This window comes from Capsicum annuum, chromosome 5, assembly GCF_002878395.1.
Source record: "Capsicum annuum cultivar UCD-10X-F1 chromosome 5, UCD10Xv1.1, whole genome shotgun sequence".
NCBI classification, from domain to species: domain Eukaryota; kingdom Viridiplantae; phylum Streptophyta; class Magnoliopsida; order Solanales; family Solanaceae; genus Capsicum; species Capsicum annuum.
The window spans coordinates 203,975,372-204,002,331 of NC_061115.1; the positions used below are offsets into that span (position 1 = coordinate 203,975,372).

The following is a 26,960-nucleotide window of genomic DNA, read 5'->3' on the forward strand; positions in this document are numbered from 1 at the left end:
TATAAAATAATTTTAGTAGTGAAAGTCTATTGATCATTTGCCTCTCAAAAGCACTTTTTAAAAAAGATTATTCAAACACAATTTATTTATCAAAATCACTTCTCAAATAAATTTATCAAACACAAGTTATTTTTTTAAAGCACTTTATTAAAAAGGTATTTTATAAAAATACTTAAATAAATAGTAATTCCAAACGGGCTCTTAGATTAGTGGAATCCAATTGTATTTTTCTTTTTACAAATCCATATTTCCATTTTTCACCCACCCAATTTTTTTTAAAGAAAATTCCCATTTTTCACCATTGTCGTATAGTATCACTTCCCCCACTCCATCTCTCTCTTAAAAAACAAAGAACCCTCTTCCATCCCCTTTCTCTCTCTAGATCTCTCTTTCTCTCTTCCCATTTTCCTCTCAGAGGGTTCGTCGGTTCCGTTGAGATCTCGTCAATCATGGCTGCCGCTAGTGCTCCGATCACTATGAAAGAGGCCTTAACGGTAACCTATTCATTCTCTCATTTAACATTTTTGCCCAATTTGGGATCCAAATTCGAGATTTAACAATTTTCTCCTCTACAATCAGTTGCGATTTGATTAACAGTTGAAATTGCTTTGATTTGATTACTCTTTACTCTCATTTAGCATATTTTTTCTATTCAATTTATTGCGATTTGATATTCAGAGTGTGTTTTTGCATGGATAAGCTCACACTAACCCGTCAATTTGGGATCTAAATTCTAGATTTAACATTTTTCTCCTCGACAAGTAATTGCGATTTGATTAACAGCTGAAATTGCTTTGATTTGATTACTCTTTACTCTTATTTAACTTTTTTTTGCGTTTTTTCTCATCAATTTATTGCGATTTGATATTCAGAGTGTATATTTGCATGGATAAGCCCACACTAACCTGTCAATTTGGGATCCAAATTCGAGAACAGTTGAAATTGCTTTGATTTGCTTGTTCACGTGAAGAAAATGTTGGTTAAAAATTGTGAGATATGAGTTAATTGAAGATCTGGAAACTTAATTAGCATATGTATTTTTTTAATATTTGAACGTTTTGTTTTTGTTTGAATCTGAAATCTGGATTGAATTTTGATGTTTTAGAACTGTCATTTGAGTTTTATGCAATTTGATTAATAGCTTAAATTTCTTTGATTTGATTTGCTACTATTTACTAGTGGTTTAAGTGTGAAAAATGTTGGTTAAAAATTGTGAGATATGAGTTAATTAAAGATCTGGAAAGTTTATATTGAATTTTGTTTTTTTTAGAACTGTGATTGAGTTTTTTTGCAATTTGATTATTAGCTGAAACTGCTTTGATTTGCTTCCTCTTTTCTAGTGGTTCACGTATGAAAATGTTTGTTAGAAATTGTGCAATGTGGAGCTGACTGAAGATCTGGAACAATTTTTTGAACTTCAGTGTCTGTGTGAATCTAAAATCTGGACTGAATTTCGGTGTTTTAGAGCTGTGATATTTGTTCATTTGCCAGATTGGCGATGTAGATTATGATATTATTTTGAATGGAGGACTTAAGTTTCGGATTGAATTTAGTATTTTTATCAGTATTACGAGGCAAATGTGGCTTAGAACTGTGATTATGTAGCTGCCAGATCTGAGACCTCGGTATTTTGGATTGAGAACTGCAGTCATATTCTGATTTAGCATTTTGCTCAGCGATTTATTCAACTGATTGAGTCTTACCGCGAATTCAGATTAGCAGTTGAAATTGCTTTGATTTGCTACACTTTACTTGGTGATTCACATGAGAAAATGTTGGTTAGGAGTTGTGAGATTTGGATTGATTGAAGATCTGGAAACTTAATTAACATTTTGTATTCAATTAACATATTGTATTCAATTTTTGATCCTTAGTTTCTTCATGTGAATCTAAAATCTGGATTGAATTTCGGCATTTTGGAGCTGTGGTATTTGTTCATTTGCCAGATCGGCGTTTTAGAGCTGTGATTGAGTTTTATTGCGAATTCAGATTGACATTTGAAATTGCTTTGATTTGGTTAATCTTTACTAGTGTTTTACGTAAGAAATGTTGGTATGAAATCACGAGATATGAGATAATTGAAGATCTGGAAACCTGGTTATGACATTGTTTTCAGTATTTGAACTTTTGTTGCTTTGTGAATCTAAAATCTGGATTGAATTTTATGTTTTAGAACGACTGAAATGTGGCTTAGAGCTATGATATTTGTTCATTTTCCAGATCCAGGACCTAGATTATGATGTTATTTTGGATCAAGAACTTAAGTTAGGACCTTTTTGGCCTAAATTCAATTGTTGAATTTAGTATTCTTATTAGTGAGCCGGGGTCTATCGGAAACAACCTCTCTACTTCTTTGGAGGTAGCGGTATGAACTGCGTACACTTTACCCTCCCCAGATCCCACTTGGTGGGAATACACTGGGTTTGTTGTTGTTGTTGTTGTTGTAGTATTCTTATTAGTATTTCTGGCAACTTATTACGAGCCAAATGTGGCTTAGAACTGATTTACTTCTCTACCAGATCTGAGACCTTGTTTTTTAGATTGAAAACTTCAGTTTCTTTGTAAATTTTAAATCAAGAATGAGTTTCTTATTCTTCTTGGTGTTTCCTGCAACTTAGCTCTTGCAAAATGTGGCTTAAAATTGTGGTATTAGTTCAATGCAAGATCTGGGACATATGATCTTATTTTGGATTGAGAACTTCAGTTTCTAATTGGATTTGGGATCTGAATTGGATTGTTAGTCTTATTAGTGTCTCTTGAAGCTTATTGTGTGCAGAATAAGCTCATTATCGGATCTGCGGCCTAGGTTATGATATTAGTTTGTATTGATAACTTGTGTTGTATGTATTAAAGTCTTGATGGAATTTCATTTTCTTACTAGGTTTTCTTGGCAACTTAGCATGTGGTAAATGTTGCTTAGAAGTTAGAAATTTGGTGATATTAGTTTATTGTCAGATCTACTAGCTAGGCTTTGGTATCATTTTGTATTGAGAAATTTAGTTTCTATGTGAACTTAAAACCTGTAATTGAGTTTTATATTCTTTATAGTTTTTCCTGGAAATAGCATGTGTAAAATGTGTCTTAGAACAGCAAGAATTTATTCCAGATTTGTGACCTGGTCTTTATGCTATTATTTGGATTGAGAATGTCAGTTTCTATGCAAATTTAAATCTGGATTGATTCTGAATTCTTATTAGAGTTCTTGCAACTTAGCGTGTGTCATGTGTGGCTTAGAATCGTGATACTAATTCATTACCAGATCTGTGACCCTGGTTATGGTATTATTTTGGATTAAGAACTCAAGTGTCTGAGTGGATTTGAAGCGTGGCTGGATCTCGATTCTTATTTTTTTTTTGGTATCTTACCACACGTGAAGTGTGGCTTGGAATGTGATTGGTTCATAATCAGACTATGACCTACATTAGCATATCATGTGAATCGGGTACTTAAGTTTCTACGTGAATTTGAATTCTGGATTGAATATTTGGCTACATAGCACATGTGAAGTCTGGATTAGAACTGTGATAAGTCATTGCCCGATCTGCGACCTAGGTTATGATATCATTGTTGATTGAGAACTCAAGTTTCTACATGAATTTAAAATCTGGACGGAATTTCATATTCTGATAAGTTGTAACTGTCCCTGGAAATTTAGACGTGTGATATGTGCAGTGTGCTGTGATACTAATTGACTACCAGATCTTTGCCCTAGGTTACGGTATTATTTTAATCCAGAGCTCAAGAGTCTAAGAATGAATATAAAGCTAGATCGAATTTCGTAGCCTTGTTAGTGTATGCAGCTTAGCTCATGTGCTATATGGCTTGGAGCTGTTATTTATTCATTATCAGATCTGCTCCTAGGTTATAGCATTCTCTTGAATTTAGAACTTTAAGGTTTTTATTTTTGGTAAGTTAACATCTGGATGAATCTGTTTTCCGGTTGGTATTTCTGGCAACTTCATTTTTTTAAAACTGGTGGTAATTTGCATCCCTCAGCATGTCTTAATGCTGTAGACTTCCAAGAAGATATTGTGCAAAAAGTAACTAATTACAATGAGCCTAAAAAATATACTAGCTGTTCAACTTCTTCTGTTCAATAAAATATTCTCTACGCCCAAACAAAAAGTAGCAATGCAGTTCCATTTGATCTTCTGAGTAGTGTTGGCCCTGTCTTCAAAGCATCCCAATTCCTTTCTTTCCAAATTGTCTACCAAATACAGGATCCAACGACTTAACTGATCTGCTGTATGCTCAGGCATTAACCAACTGGTCTCTGTTAAAGCGATGAACAGAGATCACAACTCTGAGTTGACCTTGCAATGAATACTAGATGGTTGTTTGTCTCTCTTGCCTCATTGCACAGCGAGCACCTAGAAGCAGTTTGAAAACCCTTTCTTGCAATATCTCATGTGTGAGGCATGCTTTTTTAGTTACTATCCAAGAGAAACAGTTGACCTTGGTAGGAGCTAAACTCTTCCAGACTTGTTTACAAGGTCCTGATCTGTTTTCCGGCTTCTTACCTGGATCTTTTTTATAAACTCTGTTTATTGAGAACTTGCCATCCTTATCATGCCTGTAAAACCCTTGAGCACTTGCATTAATTCAACAAACCTGGCCACTTCCCAGTCATTCAAGTTCCTTCCGAAGGAGACATTCTCCCTGTCAGGACCATCTTTCCGCCATTGTAAAATTAGATTCATTGTATATATGATGTTTCTGGTATCTTGACACATACAAAATGTCGCTTAGACTATGAGATTAGCATTATCTGACCCGTGACCTTGGTTATGATATTTTTTTGTATACGAGAACTACAGTTTCTATGTGAACTTAACAACAGCGAAGGCAACCACTATGCCTCTGTCTCAAACAAGTTGGGGTCTGTTACATGAATCGTGACCATGATACTCCAGCTAAAGAGTCTCAGGCAATAGTATTAAAAAATCAAATGATTATCTATGAAATGTTTTACTTGGATGACTTTTTTAATAATAAAAAATCAAAATGATAATAAAATAAACATGAGACATATAGACTGAATGTGTATAGTGTGGCTAAAAATTGTAAAGTTGCTATTATATTAGTTCATTCTTAGATTTCTGACGTAGGTTGTACTATTATTTTTAATTGAGAACTTCAATATGTGTGTGAACTTTAAATCTGGATTGAATTTTGTGTTCTGTCCATCGGTTTTGCAGTTGCAAAGTATAGGGGTTAATCCGCAGTTCATCACGTTCACGAATGTTACCATGGAATCAGATAAGTATATATGTGTAAGGGAGACTGCACCACAAAATAGTGTGGTGATTATTGATATGAACATGCCAATGCAGCCATTGAGGCGTCCAATCACGGCAGACTCTGCGCTTATGAATCCCAATACCAGAATTTTGGCTCTCAAAGGTATGGGATTCTTGCTAAGAATTTTTAACTGTTGTTGCATCAGCTAAAGTTATTGCTTTATCTAATTTTTTGTAACAATGCTGTCCATGCTAGTGCTGTCTATTATTTTATTAACCTGTTAGTTTTTTGGCTTATTCAACTTTCAAGTGGGAAAACTTTTTTTCTCATTCATCATCTTGATATTGAAAGACCTTAAGACTATGCAAAAGACGATAGGAATGACAGCAAACATACTTTTGGTCATCAATGTAACAAATAAGTGACACACTTAGGTACTTTCAAAAGAATAAAACAGGGATACATTGAGGTTGATTAGGATTTGACTTTGCTGTGTTATTGCTTTCCTTCTTGATGATGATTGAGTTGGATATCGCCTTATTAAATGAGAGCCATAGAAGTAGTACGAGTAAAATGGTCATCGTTCTCCGTTTTTAGGCAAAATGGTGAAGACACTGATCTGCCACTTCTGTTTTTTGTTTTTTATTTGATATGTTTGCTGACAAAGTGGTTCTCTCTCCTTTTTCTTAAAGCTCAAGTCCCCGGAACTACTCAAGACCACTTGCAAATTTTCAATATTGAGGCAAAACAGAAAATTAAATCACATCAGATGCCTGAGCAGGTAATAGCTCTTTTATTTTTTGATAAAGAGCAGGTAATAGCTCTTTTATTTATTATCTTTACTAAATTCATTTTGCTGTAGCTGCTCTCCTGCATTTATGATGTTGTTCATATTCTCCTAATGCGTTGTTTGTTCAGGTTGTTTTCTGGAAGTGGATTACCCCTAAGATGTTAGGTCTTGTCACACAAACCTCAGTGTACCATTGGCCAATTGAAGGTAAGGTTTTCTTTTTTTCAGTCTTAATATTGCCGGCTTTTCTTCTTCCATTTTGCCTGGAGAAGCTCTGTTTTGTTTTTTTTCCTGTTATTACTGTTTTAATTTTCTTCAAGATGATTGACTGTCCCTAAGATTCCCAAAATTTTCTTTGTACAGGTGATTCCGAGCCTGTAAAGATGTTTGATAGGACAGCCAATCTAGCTAACAACCAAATTATCAACTATCGATGTGATCCTTCAGAGAAATGGTTGGTTTTGATTGGTATCGCTCCAGGTTCGCCAGAGGTGTGTAATATTAAGCTATGTTGCTAGTGGAAATCTTAATTTTGAAGTTTATTCTTTTGTAGCAGTTTTTCTTCCACTAGAACTGTCTTTAGTCTTTACTCCTTAGTGTCATTACGAAGGGGGAAACATCATGTAGGGTTTAATTACTTGTTGCGAGAGAACCTTAAGCTTAATTATATGCTACCTGATGAACTTTGGTAGAGACGTGTCAATTGATCATGATATTTATTATTGGTTCAATTATTCTCTTAATTTTTACGTTCAATGAATTTACTATCGTCATTTCGCTGTCCATGTTGATTGGTATTGTTAGAGGCCTCAACTGGTCAAAGGGAATATGCAATTGTTTTCAGTGGATCAGCAACGCAGTCAAGCTCTTGAGGCTCATGCTGCATCATTTGCCTCAATAAGAGTAAGAAAAGTTCCTCTCAACAATTTCCTGATTTGTCCGGCATCTTGCTTTCATGTTTTCCTGCTCTGACTGTTGTTTGCTTTAATCAGGTACCTGGAAATGATAGGGATTCCATACTCATTTCTTTTGCCTCGAAAACCTCAAATGCTGGACAGGTTACATCAAAGTTGCATGTCATTGAGCTAGGTGCCCAGCCAGGTGAGTACCTCCCTTTTTCTCATGACTAGTTTAAGTTGAACATTCGTTTACTGACTTTCTGGGAAGAACGTTGCCTAATATGTCTCTGGTCAGTTTCTGATGAGTTAATTATTTGCAGGGAAACCCTCATTCTCAAAGAAACAGGCAGATCTTTTCTTTCCTCCAGATTTTGCAGATGATTTTCCAGTTGCCATGCAGGTCTTTTTCTTCCTGTTTAATATATGCTTTATCTGCCCTTTCTGTGCTAAAAGAATTCAGCTTCTTGTAACACAGTCCCTCTGTTACTTCTGCAGATCTCTCAGAAGTATGGTTTAATTTATGTCATCACAAAGCTTGGGCTTCTGTTTGTCTACGACTTGGAAACAGCTACTGCAGTGTACAGAAATAGGATCAGCCCAGATCCTATTTTTCTGACTTCAGAAGCTTCATCTATCGGTGGTTTCTATGCCGTCAACAGACGAGGGCAAGTGTTGCTAGCCACAGTAAATGAAGCAACAATTATTCCTTTTGTCAGTGGCCAAGTAAGTATATTTTCTTTTCTTTCTGGTGTCATGTATATTGTTGTACATTCATATCCAGGAAATTTTGATGAATCCTTGATCATGAAAGACAAACTTTTGTACAAATTTTGTTGCAGTTGAATAATCTAGAGCTTGCTGTCAATCTTGCCAAAAGAGGAAACCTTCCTGGTGCTGAGAATTTGGTAAGTGGGAACATTGTTTCTCATTGCGCTATCTTTTGAATTGCTTGTTGACTGGATGGACTGTCGTCATTTCTTTATATGTAGGGATCTCTTGCATGTGAAACTTTTTCATTCTTCTAACTAGCATATACAGGCTGTTGCTCTTCAAAATGCGTCTCCTTTTTCTAGATTAAATATATGAAATTAGTAATTGGTTGTTATATATATCATCTACAACTACATTATACCCTGTGAACCCCACAAGTGGGGGTTTGTGGATGGTAGAGCGCATGCGGACCTTGCCCCTAACTCGTGGAGGTAAAGAGGCTGGTTTAGAAGGACCCTCGGCTCAAGTGCCGTATTTATCAACAATATTCTGATAAGCAGTTGATACATTTGCTAGAACAATATTCTGCAAGGCTAATGGTTTTATATTACAAACAATATTCTGCAAGGCTAATAGTTTTATATTACCTGAACTCTCTCTTCCTTTGATTTGTTATGGTTAGCTGTTGCAAATTTATCCAAAGCAGTGGTTCTGATGGATTCAGCTTGTTGGGAATTTATTGCTGTCTACTATTCACAATGATCCCACATCTATTACTTTCGTTTTGCTTCAGGTTGTCCAAAGATTCCAAGAGTTGTTTGCTCAAACCAAGTATAAAGAGGCTGCTGAGCTTGCTGCAGAATCCCCACAAGGCATACTCCGTACACCGGATACTGTTGCTAAATTCCAGGTATTGGCTATGTTATCTAGTCATGGAAAAAAAACTACGTGATCAAATCCGTGTTATTTCATATCAGATTATTTGTTGCCCTTCAAGGTCACAGGGGGTTGTAAAATCAATTGAATATGTTTCTTAATGTCTCATTCTGTGGAAGGTAATGTATGTTGTCTTATGTGCAGAGTGTTCCTGTTCAAGCAGGGCAAACACCTCCTCTGTTGCAGTACTTTGGTACACTCTTGACTAAAGGGAAGCTCAATGCATTTGAGTCTTTGGAACTTTCACGACTTGTTGTCAACCAGAATAAGAAGAACCTCTTAGAGAATTGGTTGGCTGAAGATAAGCTAGAGTGTAGTGAGGAACTTGGTGACCTTGTGAAGGTTGATTACTGGATTTAACCTGATGCGGATTAATTTTCTGCCGTTCACTACTTCTAAATTGATTTTTTTTCTTGCAAGTAATCTGTTGCTTAAGTTACTGATAGCAGTAAGTTTTTTGTTGTAGACTGTTGATAATGATCTTGCCTTGAAGATATACATCAAAGCAAGAGCAACACCAAAAGTTGTTGCTGCTTTTGCTGAGCGCAGGGAATTTGACAAGATTCTGATATACTCAAAGCAGGTTAGTGATGCATGCTTTGCTGTGGTCTTTACTGATTGCTTTTTAGCTGTCTGAGCTGCAATCCAGTGTGACAATCTTATCCTTTCATATATCAGAACGGACAGATATTGGTATCTTGATGTCTTTTCTTGATACAGGTCGGATATACCCCTGACTATTTATTCCTGCTGCAAACAATTCTTCGATCCGATCCTCAGGTATGCTGGGAATGGTTTTACAAGTAATGTTTTTATCAACTTCTCACTTTTCTTTACAAGCTTCATTGTCGCAACCGAAAACTAGGGGCATGTCATCTCACTCAACTAACTACCCCCGTCGAGCAACCATATAGCTGGTAATGACATTCATAAAAATGTTAAGTACGTAAAATTGAACAGTTCAACTAAAAAGTTGGATAATATATTGTAGGTGATCAACACGTCCCAACAAGGGAAATACACAACATAAAACTAAGCATTTAACATAATGCAACATGACATTAAGTCAACTAAGCATGGGAAACAATTCAACATGTTCCACATAGGCCAAAAGGCACCATCATAGCCATTCCAAAAAGATCACATGAGGCTAAATTTAGGAACTAGAGTTCATAACACATTTGCGACTGAGTTTCAAATATGATGAATTCGGCAGTTGCTTGCTCCCACAAGTACTTAGCCACAAAACAATGTTTAGGCATTCAGTCAAACCCTTGGAATATATGATTTAGTCAAAGGTCACATGTAAAAGGTTAGCCTTAAAGTTAACCGGGTTTTCAGCAACTCACAATCTTATAAGTTTTAATCCTAAAATCATCAAAACAAGTATAGCTAGTTATAAATATAAGGCCTAAGTCATGAATCACTCAATTCTCTTACTAGGTGAATCTCCATTTTTTTGGTTCAGTTTCTACACTCATTTTAGTTCAGAAACATCCAATCAAGTTCATTTAAGTCCATTATTCACCAATTCAATTCATTATAATCAAACCCATCTCTATCACTAGCCTCCTTCAATGCCACCAGTAATCACAATTCCACCTATAAATTCTCAATGACCATGTTCAATACTCTCAAACAATCCCAATAACACCAATTTGATGTGTTAAAATGTTGGGGATTTCGTTTGGAAGCCAATGCTCAAACCTCTACCCATTGGGTTCTTGATGATTTTGGTGGAATCTTGGAATTTCATGGTTAATGGGTGTTAATTTACTTGAATTAACACAAAACTTGATTGGAATCATACCTTGTATAGTGTAGTAGAATCCTAGGTTGATTCCCCTTCAGGAAGCCCTTGAAGACTTGCAAAAAAGTGGTGGGGCTCCTTCATCCACAAAACTGGGTTGTTCATATGAACACGTGCCTCGATTTATGGAGCTTCCATGCTCGCCCATAGAACAGGCTGCTTTAGCTTTCTCACTGTGGAGCTTCCATGTGAGCCCATAGCATAAGCTGTTTTATCCTTCGTTCTGTGGAGCTATCGGAAAGCTGCCATTTGTTTTATTTTGAGCTGCCATAGAGCTGTTATGGGGCCTGAATTCACTATACCAACTCCTCCTGGGTTGATCTAATCTCCTGCTTTAGTATTGTTGGCCTTTGTTTAATATTTCTATACTTCCATACACCTGCATTTCATATTGTACGAATATTTACCAGTAACCACTATACTTTTATCAGTGCACACTTTTGAGTTGACATGAAAAACGAATAAAATAGCTTCTATAAAATTTTGTGGTGCTACATTCATGCAGTCAGTTTAACGGGATTAGCTCATAGTTTCTATGCCAAATTTAGTCTTTGAGAGTTATTGTGTGCTTTCCTTTGGTCAAGGAGAGAGTATTTCTCCGTTAATGCTGTCACTTATGAGGTATTATTCCTGCATTGGAAAAATTGCATCTTCTTTCCTGAAACTAAATGGAAACGAAGCAATCAGACATGGGGATTATTCATTCTCAAAAAATTAGACATGGTGCTGAGTTGAGGATGATGTCGGATAATTTTGTCTTTATGTGTGCAGGGGGCTGTTAATTTTGCGCTCATGATGTCTCAAATGGAGGGAGGGTGTCCTGTTGATTACAATACAATCACCGACCTTTTTCTTCAGGCTAGTTACCTCTTAATGATGTTAATTGGCTGATGTGGTACAGAAGCCTTTTAATAATTTCTCGAGGTGCAATATAGCAGTTGACATTGATTCTCTGTTTCTGTTTTGACATCAGAGGAACATGATCCGCGAGGCAACAGCATTTTTGTTGGATGTTCTGAAGCCTAACCTTCCAGAGCATGGTTACCTGCAGACTAAGGTATCTGTCACTTCTCATTAAGGGACATCTTTCTGCTTATACATTTTGCATAGGCTGTAACTTTCTTGTATACAGGTCTTGGAAATCAACCTTGTGACTTTCCCAAATGTTGCTGATGCTATATTAGCCAATGGAATGTTCAGTCATTATGATCGGCCACGGATTGCTCAACTTTGTGAAAAAGCTGGTCTTTATATTCGGGCCTTGCAGGTTTGACTTGATTTCAGTATTTTTGAGTTCAGTTTTTCCCATAATGTAGGACTATAAAGTTGGTTAACTATGTATGATTCTGCAGCACTACAGTGAACTGCCTGATATCAAGCGTGTCATTGTTAATACACATGCAATTGAGCCTCAGGTCGGTATGCTCCAGTTATCGTATTGACTTACTGTTGAGGGGTTTTGGGTGTGTGTTTATCTTTATTATATGTTTCAGGCTCTGGTTGAATTCTTTGGTACTCTCTCACGTGAATGGGCGCTCGAGTGCATGAAGGACCTTCTGATGATCAATATTAAAGGCAACCTTCAAATAATTGTTCAGGTAGTTATTTACTTATTCCCGAAGAATTTGGTGCTTGATATTGGCGCAGCTGATGCACTATTGGTTTTTGAGAACTGTGACATACTTTTAATGGTGCATCTGATTATTGGTTCTTGTGCATTGTGACATACTTGTAGCGATATACTTGATTGTGCTTGCACTAATATCAGGTTGCAAAAGAGTACTGTGAGCAATTGGGTATTGATGCCTGCATTAAGCTTTTTGAGCAATTCAAGTCGTACGACGGGTTGTACTTCTTCTTGGGTTCATATTTAAGTTCGAGGTGTGTACTCATGACAGGACATTTTTGACTAGCTAATTTTACTTGTTCGTCAATGAATGATTTTTTGGGCGTTGTGCAGTGAGGATCCTGATATCCATTTTAAGTATATTGAGGCAGCTGCCAGGACCGGACAAATCAAGGAGGTTGAGCGTGTGACTAGAGAATCTAACTTCTATGACCCTGAAAAGACTAAGAACTTCTTGATGGATGCCAAACTTCCTGATGCCCGACCTCTGATCAATGTTTGCGACCGTTTTGGTTTTGTTCCTGATCTCACACACTACCTGTACACCAACAATATGCTACGATATATTGAGGGTTATGTTCAAAAGGTTGGTATGACTTCTTTTTGGTACTTGCTCTGTTGAAGTGTTTCCTAACGTGACTTACAAGCTTTTATCCTGTATGTAACAGGTCAATCCAGGAAATGCTCCTTTAGTTGTGGGCCAGCTTTTAGATGACGAGTGTCCAGAGGATTTTATTAAAGGCTTGATCCTTTCTGTTCGTTCTCTGCTTCCTGTTGAGCCCCTTGTAGCTGAATGTGAAAAAAGGTTTTTGTTTATCTCTGTTGCAACCACTTTAAGATTATCAGTAATAATCAGTGTAGTAAGCTTATCTGTTGATTGTCAGGAACCGGCTCCGACTGCTTACACAGTTTCTGGAGCATCTTGTCAGTGAAGGTAGCCAAGATGTGCATGTACACAATGCTCTTGGTAAGATTATCATAGAGAGCAATAATAACCCTGAGCATTTCCTCACGACCAACCCGTATTATGACTCTCGTGTTGTGGGTAAATATTGTGAGAAACGCGATCCGACACTTGCTGTTGTGGCCTATAGGAGAGGGCAATGTGATGATGAACTTATTAATGTAACAAATAAAAACTCTCTGTTCAAACTTCAAGCCAGGTTTGTTTTCTGATAGTCTCCAGCTGTTGGTTTATCACTTGTTAGATTTCTGAAGATGAATAACCATATTATAATATTTATAGGTATGTCGTTGAGAGGATGGATGGTGATCTTTGGGATAAAGTTCTTAACCCTGACAACGAATTTAGAAGACAGCTGATAGATCAAGTTGTCTCCACTGCTTTGCCTGAAAGCAAGAGCCCAGAACAAGTTTCTGCAGCCGTTAAAGCATTCATGACAGCTGATCTTCCCCATGAGCTGATTGAGCTTCTTGAAAAGATTGTGCTCCAAAACTCTGCATTTAGTGGGAACTTTAATCTGCAGAATTTGCTTATCTTGACGGCCATCAAGGCTGATCCATCTAGAGTTATGGACTATATCAATAGGCTTGATAATTTTGACGGTCCCGCGGTTGGGGAGGTTGCTGTTGAAGCACAGCTCTATGAAGAAGCTTTTGCAATCTTCAAGAAGTTCAACTTGAATGTTCAGGCTGTCAATGTTCTGCTTGACAATATCCGTGATATAAATCGAGCAGTGGAGTTCGCATTCCGAGTTGAAGAAGATGCTGTTTGGAGCCAGGTGGCCAAAGCTCAACTCAGAGAGGGATTAGTGAGTGATGCTATTGAATCATTTATTCGGGCAGATGATGCCACCCAATTCTTGGATGTCATTCATGCTGCAGAGGACGCAGATGTTTATCATGACTTAGTGAAGTATTTGCTGATGGTAAGGCAAAAGACTAAGGAGCCCAAGGTTGACAGTGAACTCATTTATGCTTATGCTAAGATTGATCGATTGGGTGATATTGAAGAATTCATTCTGATGCCAAATGTTGCTAATCTGCCAAATGTTGGTGATCGCTTGTATGATGCAGCCTTATATGAGGCTGCAAAGATCATATTTGCTTTTATTTCTAATTGGGCTAAGTTGGCAAGCACTCTTATAAAATTGAATCAATTCCAAGGTGCTGTTGATGCAGCACGTAAAGCAAACAGTGCAAAGACATGGAAAGAAGTCTGCTTTGCTTGTGTTGACGCTGAGGAGTTCCGCTTAGCTCAAATTTGTGGGCTTAACATTATAGTACAGGTAGCTTTTGCTTCTCTGTTCTGTTGTGCTTGTCTGTATTTCTTCTGAACTTGCTCATTGAAAATGTAGGGAGATCTTTGAACTGCTGGTAATGGGTGGTATCTTTTTTTTGATTTTGCAGGTAGATGATTTGGAGGAAGTGAGTGAATTTTACCAAAACAGAGGATGTTTCAATGAATTAATCTCTCTTATGGAGAGTGGGCTTGGTTTGGAGCGCGCCCATATGGGTATCTTCACAGAACTTGGTGTTCTATATGCCAGATACCGTCATGAGAAGCTCATGGAACACATTAAATTATTCTCCACCCGTCTCAACATTCCAAAGCTTATTCGTGCCTGTGATGAGCAGCAACACTGGAAGGAACTTACATATTTGTATATTCAATATGATGAATTTGATAATGCTGCCACTACTGTCATGAATCATTCTCCAGATGCTTGGGATCATATGCAGTTCAAAGATATTGTTGTGAAAGTTGCTAATGTCGAGCTTTATTACAAGGCCGTCCACTTCTATTTGCAAGAGCATCCTGATCTCATCAATGATCTTTTAAATGTTCTAGCACTCAGGGTGGACCACACACGTGTAGTGGATATAATGAGAAAGGTCGGTCTTGTCATTGAAACCCTTTACTTACAAGGATTTTTGGCTTGCTCTTTGGTATATGTTGTTGTTGACCCTTTTTCTTTTTTGTGGGAATGATGCCAGGCGGGTCACCTTCGCCTAGTAAAACCTTATATGATTGCTGTTCAAAGCAATAATGTTTCTGCTGTGAATGAGGCCCTTAATGAGATATATGTTGAAGAAGAAGACTATGACAGACTACGTGAATCAATTGAATTGCATGATAACTTTGATCAGATTGGGCTTGCACAGAAGGTGATGGCTGGTTGCACTTAAGTTGTCTTTCTTCGTTGTTATCATGTCTGATAATAGTTCCATTACTTGTTTTTTCTGTTTGAGCAGATAGAGAAACACGAGCTACTAGAGATGAGGCGCGTCGCTGCTTCTATCTATAAAAAGGCTGGTCGGTGGAAGCAATCCATTGCGCTATCGAAGAAAGATAATCTATACAAAGACGCAATGGAAACAGCCTCACAATCTGGGGATCGTGAACTTGCTGAGGAGTTGCTTGTTTACTTCATTGAACAGGTACCTGTGGTTAGGATTTAAAGATGTGGCTGTACCTATCCTCTCTCCACCAAACCACTACCAACTACGCCATAATCCCAAAATAGTTGAACTTGTTTGTATGATTCATCAATATCCTTTTTTCTCAATTTGGACCTGTTTTTTCCAATATTCGTGAATCTTCTAAGAGAACTTACTCTCAGGCTCTTTAAGTCTCAAACTTATTATCCTAGGGCATAAATCTTTGAACAAACAAAAAAGACTTTAGCAAGCACCAGACTTAATGTGAGTGTTTCAACTAGGCTAAGCTTAATCCAACTAATTGGTATCATCCCACCAGAAAAAAGGAGGGAAGAGACTAGAAATCCAAAGAAGATTAATGAACTTTGCATCTATTATAACACATCAGTACATATTAACTGTTTTAAACCATGAAGGTCTCGCTGAAGGTTAAATGTGGCTGTGGGGGTAAATATTCTGGCGCCTTGGAGATCCTGATAATTTGTTATTCGAACATTTTATTGCCACTAGATAGGTAACTTGGTCAGCTGACATTTCTCGGACTTGTAATCAATGAAGCAGTTAATTCTCAACCTAGTTGCGATTGGCTATGTGAATCTTAGACTATTTTTCTGTAGGCTGTCTCGATTATCTGTATTGATTCCTGGCTATGCTTTTGGGGGATAGCATATGCAGAGTTGTCTTAAACTATTAAAGATCGAGGGGAATTTTTTTTGCTTGGGAAGTAACAGACAGAACTTACTAAATTTTTCTTGGAACTGATAGTAATGTTGATTTCATTAATAGTGCATTTGGTTAAAGCTCATCGAATCTGTAAATATTTACTGTGGTGGAAAATGCATTCAATCTTCTAATTCTTATTGTGTACTTTTGCAGGGAAAGAAAGAATGTTTTGCATCATGCCTATTTGTTTGCTATGATTTGATTCGCCCAGATGTTGCGCTTGAGCTAGCATGGATGAATAATATGATCGACTTTGCATTCCCTTATCTGTTACAGGTACCCCCTCACCTCCTTCCCTTTCTGTGTCTGTGCAGTTCTGCATTTGTTTATTGCATCATCTGCTTTTAGGGAGAGTTATAGCTGCATTAGGGAGAGTTATAGATACGTGTTAAATTTTGACGGGCATCACGCGATGGATGGATTCTCTTATATTGCATCCTTGGCAGTTTGCATTTAGTGGTTTATATCTTTAAAGTATACTTCTGTATAAGGAAGTCTTATCACCAATCTGAGACTAGCATCGGCCACTTGTTTGACAAGTCAACATCCTAAACCCTTGATCTGCCCTCAGCATCTTTTAAAACATGTAATTTTTTTCATCAGTAATTAGAACATAATTTTTTTTCAATTAACCTCTGTATAGTGCTCCTCTTTTACATGGGTTGTGGTGCAGTGGATGGGGCTGCTCCACCCTTAACCAGAGGTCGAGGGTTCGATCCTGGGTACAGAGAAAACTGTTAGGGAACACTTCCCCCCGAATGGGGCCCTACGAGGCGCGAATCCGGATTAGTCGGGCTCCAATGCGGGTACCGGACACCGGATGGGAAACAAAAAAAAAAAAAAAAAAACTTTGCACGACTTTTTAGATAAACTCTCTAATGTGTACCTTCTACCTTCTCTTTCCCCCTCGTAAGTTTGTTGTCTGCCTTAGTTTTTTGAATTTCCAGTAGTCAAGTGCTATCTGCAATCACATTCTAATTTGGGTCCTTTCTGGCGCAGTTTATACGTGAATACACTGGCAAGGTAGATGAGCTGATAAAGGATAAGATTGAGGCCCAAAAAGAAGCGATGGCCAAAGAGAATGAAGAGAAGGATGTTATGAAGCAGCAGGTAGTTACTGACTTGTCTATGATGAATGTATTTGCTGATTTTCCTGTTTTTTAGCCTGGGTGGTCACAGAAGTTGCAGTGTGTTTTGTTGCTGTTTTGACAAGTACCATATTACATGCATGGCTGTGGCAAATTGACCCTCTCTTTTATGTGATTATCATCTCAACCAGGCCTTGCTAATCCTGTTCATTTTTTTGGTTGCAGAATATGTATGCACAACTGCTGCCTCTGGCTTTGCCTGCTCCGCCAATGCCAGGTATGGGAGGTCCTGGTATGGGTGGAGGTTTCACTCCACCACCGCCTCCAATGGGTGGAATGGGTATGCCTCCGATGCCTCCATTTGGTATGCCACCTATGGGTTCCTACTAATCTGATGGTGTAACCACACTGGTGTAAACAAACTTTACGAAGAGAGAACACAGTCGTTTTTTTTTTTTTGTTTTATTTTATTTAGTCTTCCCCTCCGATCTTTATCTAGTACCTTGCAGTTAGTTGCTGCGTGGAAAAAGTGGAAACTAAGAGAAATAATTGGTTCTGTCGTGTGTCATAGTGTGTTGATATATCCTTGTAATATTCTTTTAGAAACGGCATTTTTTGCAGTTAGGCAGCAAATTGAGGATGGTAGTTTTGACCACTATGTAAAAATGCATCATATTGCTTTAACTGTTTTTTTGTGGGTTGTTTTTTAATGTTCTTCAGCTGCTGTAAGTGATTGCACATTAATTTGTTCATGCTCTCATTTAGTTTAGACAAGTCTCATCTCATTTGTTACTATTGTGATGTCTTCAGTTTTTGTCGTCTCTGTTTCTGCTGGGGATGGTATTGAGTTCTTTGTTTACGATTTGGACTGCAATGTTAAGTTTGAATCCTGGCTGACTAAACTGGTTGTCTTCTTTGTACCTCTACTAGTTCATTTTGAAAAAGAGTAAAATGATAATCTTGATGAACTATTGCAGGAATGATGAAACACCCTCAAAAACAGTCTTAAATAGATCAAAAGTTACAGAAGTTCTGGAAAGATGAGTTTGTTATTAATATTTTTTCCAGAAGTGGCAGTTTGCATATTTTATAATTGTGTAATTATGGGTCAATATCGTGTTGCATAGATCTAAAAGGAGAAAGTGTGTTCTTGGTTATTCTACTGTAAAGGTAAGGTATTCGGGAAGTTTCATGAAAATTGAATTTGGTCCAAATCAAGAACGTCTAAACGTGAATGCTCTGTCCAGCTACTGAGCATCATCTAAGTTAAACCCATATAAAGAAAAGGAACCTGTGCCTAAACTAAATGCCACTTTCTCTGTCTCAAAAAGAATTTGACTTATTTTCCTTTTTATTCGTTTTAAAAAGAATGTTCCTTTTTCTTTTTTTATTTGAAACACTTTAATTATAGCCTTTTACGTGGCATGTTTAAGATCACAAGATTAGAAGGTATTTTGGTATATTTGATATAATTTTAATTTAAGATTAAAAGATTCAAAAGTTTTCTTTATTTTTTCTTAAATTTCATGCAAAATCAAAATAGGTCATTGTTTTTAAACGGAGGGAGTAAGAATTTTCTTCTTGTTCTTGCTTACTAGATTTCTTTGTTAATTTATATAGTATGACTTGACCTCATCTTATTGAGAGGGGTTTTGTGTGCGCTTGGGTGGTTTTTTTTTGGGTGAGGGGTGAGGGGTGAGGGGTGAGGGGGGTGCATGAATTTAGGGCCAAAATATCAGTTCTCAATAGCTCTTGCTTACTACTGCAATACTGGAATTCCCCAAAGCAACAATGTGGGTTCTCCAGTTTAGGGGTAAATTTAGTCATTAGAACTTTGATTTAAATGAGAAAAATGTTCCTTTATGTTTGGGCGAGTTCAAAATAGTTCCTTAAATATATTTTGAGCAGCCAAATTTGTCTTTAATTTCTCAAATTCAAATTAATTAATGATTAAAAAAATCACAAAGGATTAATCATTGGAAATAAGGTGATTGACATATACTGTGCAGCTGTCTTTGCTTTTTCCTTGGGACTAAAAGAAATAAAGACTTGTCTCAAGAAGGTTAACTATTAATTTAGCTCAAAAAATTTGTCCCAAGGTTTGGCCTCAGGGGTGGTAGAGGAAGACGTGTTGATAGAGTTGGTAGGCTGAGGGTTGGGTCTTGGAATATAGGGACTCTTCAGGGTTAGTCTATAGAGCTTGTGAAGATTCTTAGAAAGAGGAGGATTAATATTGCGTGTGTTCAAGAGACCAAGTGGGTAGGGTTTAAGGCTAGGGATGTGGATGGTTACAAGCTTTGGTACTCTGGGAGCGAGAGGCGTAGGAATGGAGTTGGCATCTTAGTAGATGAAGAGCTTAGAGGTCAGGTAGTAGAGGTAAAGAGGATCAGCGATAGGTTGATGACTATTAAGTTGGTCATTGGAGGTTTACCCTGAACGTGTGTAGTTCTTATGCACTGCAAGTAGGCTTGGATGGGGAAGAGAAGATGCGGTTTTGGGAGGCTTTGGATGAGGTGGTGAGAGGCGTGCCTAGCTCGGAGAAGATTGTTGTAGCTGGAGATTTCAATGGGCACATCGGGGCGTTACCGGGAAGCTTTAGTGATGTGCATGGTGGTTTTGGTTTTAGGAAAAGAAATGAAGAGGGAGCTACTCTATTGGAGTTTGCGAGGTCCTTTGGGCTGGTGGTGGTGAAATGGAGCTTCCCGAAGAAGGACGATCACCTGATCACCTTCCGAAGCGCGATAGCCAAGACCCAGATTGACTTTTTGTTGCTTAGGAAAGGGGATAAGGTGTTGTGTAAGGACTGTAAGGTCATCCCGAGTGAGAATCTTTCGACCCAGCATACGCTTTTGGTTATGAATTTGGGTATAAAGAAGGATAGGAAGAGAAGGGGTGAGGAGTGTAGACCTGGAATTAAGTGGGGCGGCTTGACGCCAGTGAATGCGTGGGAGATAGGGGAGAAGTTGGCGGGAATGGGGGTGTGGCAATGTAGGGGGGACGTGGATAGTAAGTGGGATAGGGTGGCTAGGTGCATCAGGGAGAATGCTAGTGAGGTGTCGGGTGTTTCTAGGGGCCGGGCCGGGCATCATCGGGGGAATTGGCGGTGGAATGAAGAGGTTAAGAAGAAAGTGAGACCAAGAAAGGGGCGTATGCTAAGTTGGTTGAGAGTAAGGACGAAGAAGAGAAGCGGGTAAATAGGAAAAAGTATAAGTTAGCTAGGAAGGACGCTAAGTTAGCAGTTACAACGGCTAAGACGGCAACATTTGAGAGCTTGTATGCGGGGTTACAGGAGAAAGGAGGGAAAAAAAGTTGTTTAGACTCGCTAAGGCTAGGGAGAGAAAGGGTCGTGACCTCGATCAGGTGAAGTGCATTAAGGGGGAGGACGGTACAGTGTTGGTGGAGGACGACCACATTAAGAATAGATGGCAGTCGTATTTTTATAGGCTCTTGAATGACGAAGGGGATAGAGCTATTGGGTTAGGGGAGCTGGAACACTCAGAGGAGTGTCTTGATTTTAGTTATTGTAGACGTTTTAAGGTAGAGGAGGTTAGAGAGGCTGTTCGCAGGATGCGAAGGAGTAGGGCGACGGGGCCTGATGAGATACCTGTGGATTTTTGGAAGTTTTCTGGCGAGACTGGTTTAAGGTGGTTGACTGGATTGTTTAACGGAATTTTCAAGACGACGAAAATGTCCGAGGCTTGGAGGTGGAGTACTATGATCCCTCTTTATAAGAACAAGGGTGACATTCAGAGTTCCAATAACTATAGGGGTATTAAGTTATTGAGTCACTCTATGAAGATTTAGGAGAGAGTGGTCGAGGTGAGGCTGAGATGGATAGTGTCTATTTCGGAGAACCAGTTTGGATTTATCCCTGGCCGCTCTACGACGGAGGCAATTCACCTGGTACGGAGGCTGGTGGAACAGTATAGGGAAAGAAAGAAGGACCTGCACATGGTATTTATTGACTTGGAGAAAGCATACGACAAAGTCCCCAGGGAGGTGCTTTGGAGATGCTTGGAGGTGAGTGGAGTCCCGGTGGCATATATCAGAGCAATTAAGGACATGTATGATAGAGCTAAAACTCAGGTGAGGATGGCGGGAGGAGACTCAGAGCATTTCACTGTCTTGACAGGATTGCATCAGGGATCTACTCTTAGTCCCTTTTGTTTGCTTTGGTGATGGATGTGTTGACGCGGCGTATTCAAGGAGAGGTGCCTTGGTGTATGCTTTTTGCAGATGATATAGTTTTGATTGATGAGACGCGGGGGGAGGGGGGGAGGGGGTGTGAATGATAAATTAGAGGTGTGGAGACAAACTCTTGAGTCTAAAGGGTTCAGGTTGAGTAGGAGCAAGACAGAGTATTTGAAATGCAAGTTTAATGACGTGAGGCTGGAGAATGAGGTGGTAGTGAAGTTGGAATCACAAGTGGTATGTAAGATGGATAGTTTCAAATATCTCGGGTCCGTGATTCAGGGTAACGGTGAGATTGACGAGGAGGTATCGCACCGTATTGGGGTGGGATGGATGAAGTGGAAGCTCGCTTCGGGGGTGTTGTGTGATAAGAAGGTGCCGCCCAAGCTTAAAGGCAAATTTTACAGGGTGGCAGTCTGTCCGGCCATGTTGTATGGAGCGGAGTGTTGGCCAGTTAAGAACTCCCACATTCAAAAATAAAGGTGACGAAAATGCGGATGTTGCGTTGGATGTGTGGGCTGACTAGGGGGATAGAGTTCGGAATGAGACTATCAGGGAGAAGGTTGGTGTGACTCCAGTGGAGAATAAGATGCGGGAAGTCCGATTGAGATAGTTCGGACACGTGATGAGGAGGGGCATGGATGCCCCGGTTCGTAGGTATGGGAGACTAGCTTTGGATGATTTTAGGTGGGGTAGGGGTAGGCCGAAGAAGTACTGGGGAGAGGTAATTAGGCGGGACATGGAGCAGTTACAGCTCACTGAGGACATGACCCTAGATAGGAAGATCTGGAAGACGCGAATTAGAGCAGAAAGCTAGGGTCAGTTTGGGTAGCTAGTGTAGGGAGTTACTTGGTGGGGGTATTATTCTTGTTATGATACCTTGTTTCATGCTTTATTACGAGTCTGTTTACTTTTCTCTATTTACTATTACTTGTGGGTGTCATATTTATGTTATGCCATCTTGTTCCATGCTTTACTATGAATTTATTTAGTATTCCGTGTCTCGAGCCGGGGGCCTATCGGAAACAACCTTTCTACTTCTTTAGAGGTAGAGGTATGGACTGCATACATCTTACCCTCCCCAGACCTCACTATGTGGGAATACACTGGGTTTGTTATTGTTGAGGAATTCAAAATTGAAGTTGGCAATTATTTTCAACTATACTTTTAACAACAAAGAAGTTCTTTTAATATTGTTCAACTCTCAAAAAGAACATCTAATGAATAGGAGATTACTTAATAAATTATACCTTATGTTTACTTTTTTGATAGATGTAAAACGCGCTAAAACGGTGGTTAAAATAAAACTTATATCATAAGGAATAAATATATCATACAATTGAGGTTGTTAGGTATACATGACAAAAAAGCTCTTGCAACGACATTATTGGACCATAAAAAAAATATCATAACCATAACAAGCTTAATTTGGACAGCTCGATGCATCAAACATTCTGCTTGGAAAGGACCGGGTTTCAAGAAATGTGATTTAGACAATCTACTTAATATAAATATCCGTAACTGCTTTCACAACTCGAACCCTCTATAGGTTACACACGGACACGGCTTATTTAGGAGGACAATAAGTTGGTCGAAAAGCCAAAGGACCAGCAGTATAAATTACAGCTTTATAATCACTTCGATCAATTACTTTATCTTCAAATCTTAATGGTGCACCATTAATCCCATAATTGATATTACTAAAAACATTGCAATTTTCTTGAGGAGAATTGACCAATTTTACATGACAAGATTGAAGTGGATGGTCAAGATATGAATGTCCCATTTTGTAACCTTGTAACTCTGCATAGAAATAACCATATGCATTTGTTTCAAATGCTTTGTAAAAATTCACTCTTTTCTTGTGATCTTTGCATATGACACTAATTTTGGCTGATCCAACTGGCTTTGCCCCTGATAATGACCATGATCCATAGGCATCACAACTTTGACAATAGACCATGCCTTCGATCACCACGGTCGTCTCAACAGGCTGGGCCGGGCCACGACCATACGCAAAGGTAAGTGGAAACCAGCCCAGTGCCATGAGGAGGGACGAGACGATTAGGATGAATTGGATTCTCATTGCCATGTTGTGTGAAAATTTTTGGAATGTTTTCTTGATGATGTTAATTGCATTGATCAAAAATGATTCCTATATATATATATAGTTATTGGAATGGCATTGGAATATTTTTTAAAATTAATGACGTGAAAGCTACTAAGTGTGTTGGTTAAAGTTGAAAGATTCATGTATCCTTAGATTTGCTTGCTAACGTGATGACCATTTTCTCAATGTTTTTATAACTTCGACATAATAATTGATTAATTAAGTTGAAGTGGTTGACTCTGTATGTGGGTACGCATTCAGTTCGGACACATGGCCTCATTTGGAGTAAACCACGTGGCAAGTATTAACTGGTCCCAAACATCCTTAATAGAACCGCTCTCCAAGGGAGAAAAGAAAAGGAGCTTAATCGGACCGAATTCACTTGACTTTAATCCTTATTTCACAAATTTAGTTTTCTTTGCATTCTCACGATTTTTCCAGCAAATATACTCCTTTGTTTATTAAAAGCACTAGACACCGAGGCCCGTGCTATATGCTATGTTTTTATCTTAATTTATGTGACATAAATATAATTTATATAATCAATCATATTTTTAATATATTTATAAATATTTTAAGCTGTTAACTATTGTAATTTATAATAATTTTTATGTATTTTTTAAATAATATATATTACTCTCCTTGTCCAAACTTTGACATCTGTGTCATTGATAGTCAAATATATTTTAAAAATAATTTAAGTTTTTAATTATTGAAATTTATAATATTTTTTCTTTTATTCCAATTTAAGTGATGATGATATAATTTCGATAATCAACCAAATATGTTATATCTTTTAGTTTTTTTAATTCATTAATTATTGTGATTTATAGTATTTTTTATAAATATATAACAAATTAATTTTTTTTAGATGTTTAATTTGTTAACTATTATAATTTATAATACTTTCTATGTAATTTTCAATTAATATATGTTACTCTCTTTGTCTAAACTTTTATGGCATTGATAGTCAATTATATTTTAAAAAAAAATTAGATTTTTAATTATTATGATTTATAATACTTTTTCTTCTATTCCAATTTAAGTGGTACTGATATAATTCCGAGAGTCCGACAAATATTTTATATCTTTTAAATTTTTTAAGTTGTTAATTATTATGATTTATACTGTTTTTTACGTATGTTTTTTGTCTCAATTTATGTGACACAAATAAACTTTAAATAGTCAGTTATTTTTTTAATATATTTTTAGATATTTTAAGTTGTTAGCTATTGTAATTTATAATACCTTTTTCACACTGTAATTTATCATTTTAAGCCGTTAGCTATTGTAATTTATAATACTCTCCTTGTCCAAATTTATGGCATTGATAGTCAATTATATTTTAAAAATAATTTAAGTTTTTAATTATTACTGCATAATTTATAATACTTTTTCTTCTATTTCAATTTAAGTGACATTGATATAATTTCGAGAATCAACCAAATATCACGATTGAAGTCACGAAGTAGGCATGTCTTAAATGACTCATAATAACTAATTAGAAGTGATATAATAAAATTGCTACAAAAAATACTCGTGAAAATTTTTTATGTCGACATCATATAGAATTGCAAGTTAATTTAAAATATCAAGAGTTAATTTATCATTTTATGTATATTTTATATTTTTTTTATTAAATATTATTAATTTTTTAATAGTTAAGCGATTTGTAATAATTAATTAGGAGTGACATAGTAAAATTATGGTTGAAGCAGTTGAAACAGACATGTCATAAATATCTATTTTATTTTTTTAATTAAATATTATTAATTTTTTAATACTTAAAAGTCATATAATAATTAATTAGAAGTAACATAATAAAATCATGGAGCACGCAGGTGAATTGATCGGCAAGGAATACGACGGGAGCTCCTCAACTGCCTCTAAGAGAATTTAAGTTATATAAATGGTCAGTAGTTGACAACTCGAAGAAAAATTTAGACTTTTAAGTTTTATAGATTCAACTTTTACCGTCGAACGCATTTTTTTTTTTTAAATTATTGATTCAAATTTACTATTTATTACAATTTTAATATATTTTGAAGCATAAGTATATGCTTTGCTTTACAAGTACCGAGTTCAAATGAACCCAAAAACATAACGCACCATCCGCCCCTAGTGGTAGCTAGAGATTATTTGGATTATTGGTGTAATTTAACACGTGATAGTAGATTAGTTATTGTTTTACAAGAAATTTAACAAATCACCTGATTGATAAATATTATTTACACAACGTTAGTGTATACTTAACATAAATTTTACTCATTTCACTCACTTTTATTTGTCCAATTTTAAATTTTGCACACCAATACATAAAACTTAAACTTCCATATGACTTTTATGATTATGTTTGATGCATGCATAAATCCTCGAGAAAAGTCCAAGTTGATTTATACGTGCATAACACTTCGAAATTGTGGCAAATACAGTCAATGATAAGTTAGATTAGTCAATGAGTTAAAAATGTTAATTCTCGTGTACATGAAAAGTCTGTGAGGAAAAATTGGTAATCCAACATGACAAATTAAATATTATAGTCTAAATTTGTGTAGTTTTATTATTATAAGCATACACATCATCCTTTTATTTTTAATTGTCATAATTTTCTTTTTAAAAGTCAAACAACATAAATTTTGATCAGCAGTTTAAAATATAATTTTTCATCGTATTGATAGGAGAAAAATTACAATTTATAGTACTTTTTGTATAGTTTTTGAATAAGTAATCTTTATTTTAAAACATCAAATTAAAATAATCTAATTTAGCCTTAAAAGTTAGTCAAACTGACTCTCAAAAAGTAAAATCTTGCAACTAAAAATAAACGAAGGAAGTAATATTATGGCTGATTTGTTCAATGAAATAGAGAAGGATTTGTTGATACAAGATTAAATGGTCCTATTCTGCACTTTGTATCGTTACAAAATCCATTCAAAACGGTCTCTTTATCTAATATCATACACTCTACTATGTTGTTGTATCATTATAAATTCAATTAATCTAGAATTCTTTTTTATTTATTTTTTTAAAAAGACACTTTAAAATTTTCATCCTATAGTTTATATAATGGGAAATTTACGTAAAACTTATCTGTTATAGGTCACTTTATTTTGAAATTTTATTATATAAATCACAAGTAAATAGGTATAACCATCATGATGCAATTTTTCCTTTGGTAAACATAGAAATAGCGCTCACTGACCACTCGTGAGATGTCAAATTCCATAGGTCGACTGCAGGTTCAGGACATGATAGTGACTATTTTTCAATTTCAAATGCTGAAAACTATCTATTTGTACATTTTACCCCTATAAAGTATAAACTGCCAAAAATTGAGTTTTTTGAAAGATCAAAACTAAGTTCGAATGTCTCTAAAAACAAAACACTAACTTCCTTCTTTTACCAAAAATCAACTCAAACAAACAGACCTTG

At 36.8% G+C, this 26,960-nt stretch overlaps 2 protein-coding genes across 2 annotated transcripts; one reads left to right on the forward strand and one right to left on the reverse strand.

Annotated features, from left to right (window-relative positions):
- Positions 1 to 306: 306 nt before the first annotated feature.
- LOC107871116 (clathrin heavy chain 1) lies at positions 307 to 17,937 on the forward strand. The gene is made up of 30 exons (XM_016717917.2): positions 307 to 494; positions 5,199 to 5,403; positions 5,934 to 6,022; positions 6,160 to 6,238; positions 6,395 to 6,522; positions 6,836 to 6,934; positions 7,024 to 7,132; positions 7,251 to 7,330; positions 7,426 to 7,653; positions 7,770 to 7,835; positions 8,435 to 8,551; positions 8,722 to 8,919; positions 9,044 to 9,160; positions 9,298 to 9,357; positions 11,159 to 11,245; positions 11,361 to 11,444; positions 11,520 to 11,654; positions 11,740 to 11,802; positions 11,881 to 11,985; positions 12,156 to 12,268; positions 12,348 to 12,600; positions 12,683 to 12,819; positions 12,899 to 13,177; positions 13,261 to 14,263; positions 14,385 to 14,870; positions 14,973 to 15,143; positions 15,231 to 15,416; positions 16,293 to 16,415; positions 17,139 to 17,249; positions 17,453 to 17,937. Exons 1-30 carry the CDS (start codon positions 450 to 452, stop codon positions 17,615 to 17,617), a joined length of 5,121 nt encoding a protein of 1,706 aa, XP_016573403.2. The 5' UTR covers positions 307 to 449; the 3' UTR covers positions 17,618 to 17,937.
- A 4,809-nt stretch (positions 17,938 to 22,746) lies between these two features.
- Positions 22,747 to 23,684, reverse strand: LOC107871117 (non-classical arabinogalactan protein 30-like). Its single transcript, XM_016717918.2, has one exon. The coding sequence runs from the start codon at positions 23,508 to 23,510 to the stop codon at positions 22,986 to 22,988; it is 525 nt and encodes a 174-aa protein (XP_016573404.1). The 5' UTR covers positions 23,511 to 23,684; the 3' UTR covers positions 22,747 to 22,985.
- Between the last annotated feature and the right edge of the window lie 3,276 nt (positions 23,685 to 26,960).

What these genes read in the sequence shown, in the direction of transcription:
- LOC107871116 (XM_016717917.2), top strand. Translation starts at nt 450, where the DNA reads ATGGCTGCCGCTAGTGCTCCGATCACTATGAAAGAGGCCTTAACG. An exon ending in TTCTTCGATCCGATCCTCAG is followed by an intron (nt 9,358 to 11,158) that starts GTATGCTGGGAA and finishes TTATGTGTGCAG; the next exon opens with GGGGCTGTTAATTTTGCGCT. An exon ending in AGGATGTTATGAAGCAGCAG is followed by an intron (nt 17,250 to 17,452) that starts GTAGTTACTGAC and finishes TTTTGGTTGCAG; the next exon opens with AATATGTATGCACAACTGCT.
- LOC107871117 (XM_016717918.2), bottom strand. Translation starts at nt 23,510, where the DNA reads ATGGCAATGAGAATCCAATTCATCCTAATCGTCTCGTCCCTCCTCATG.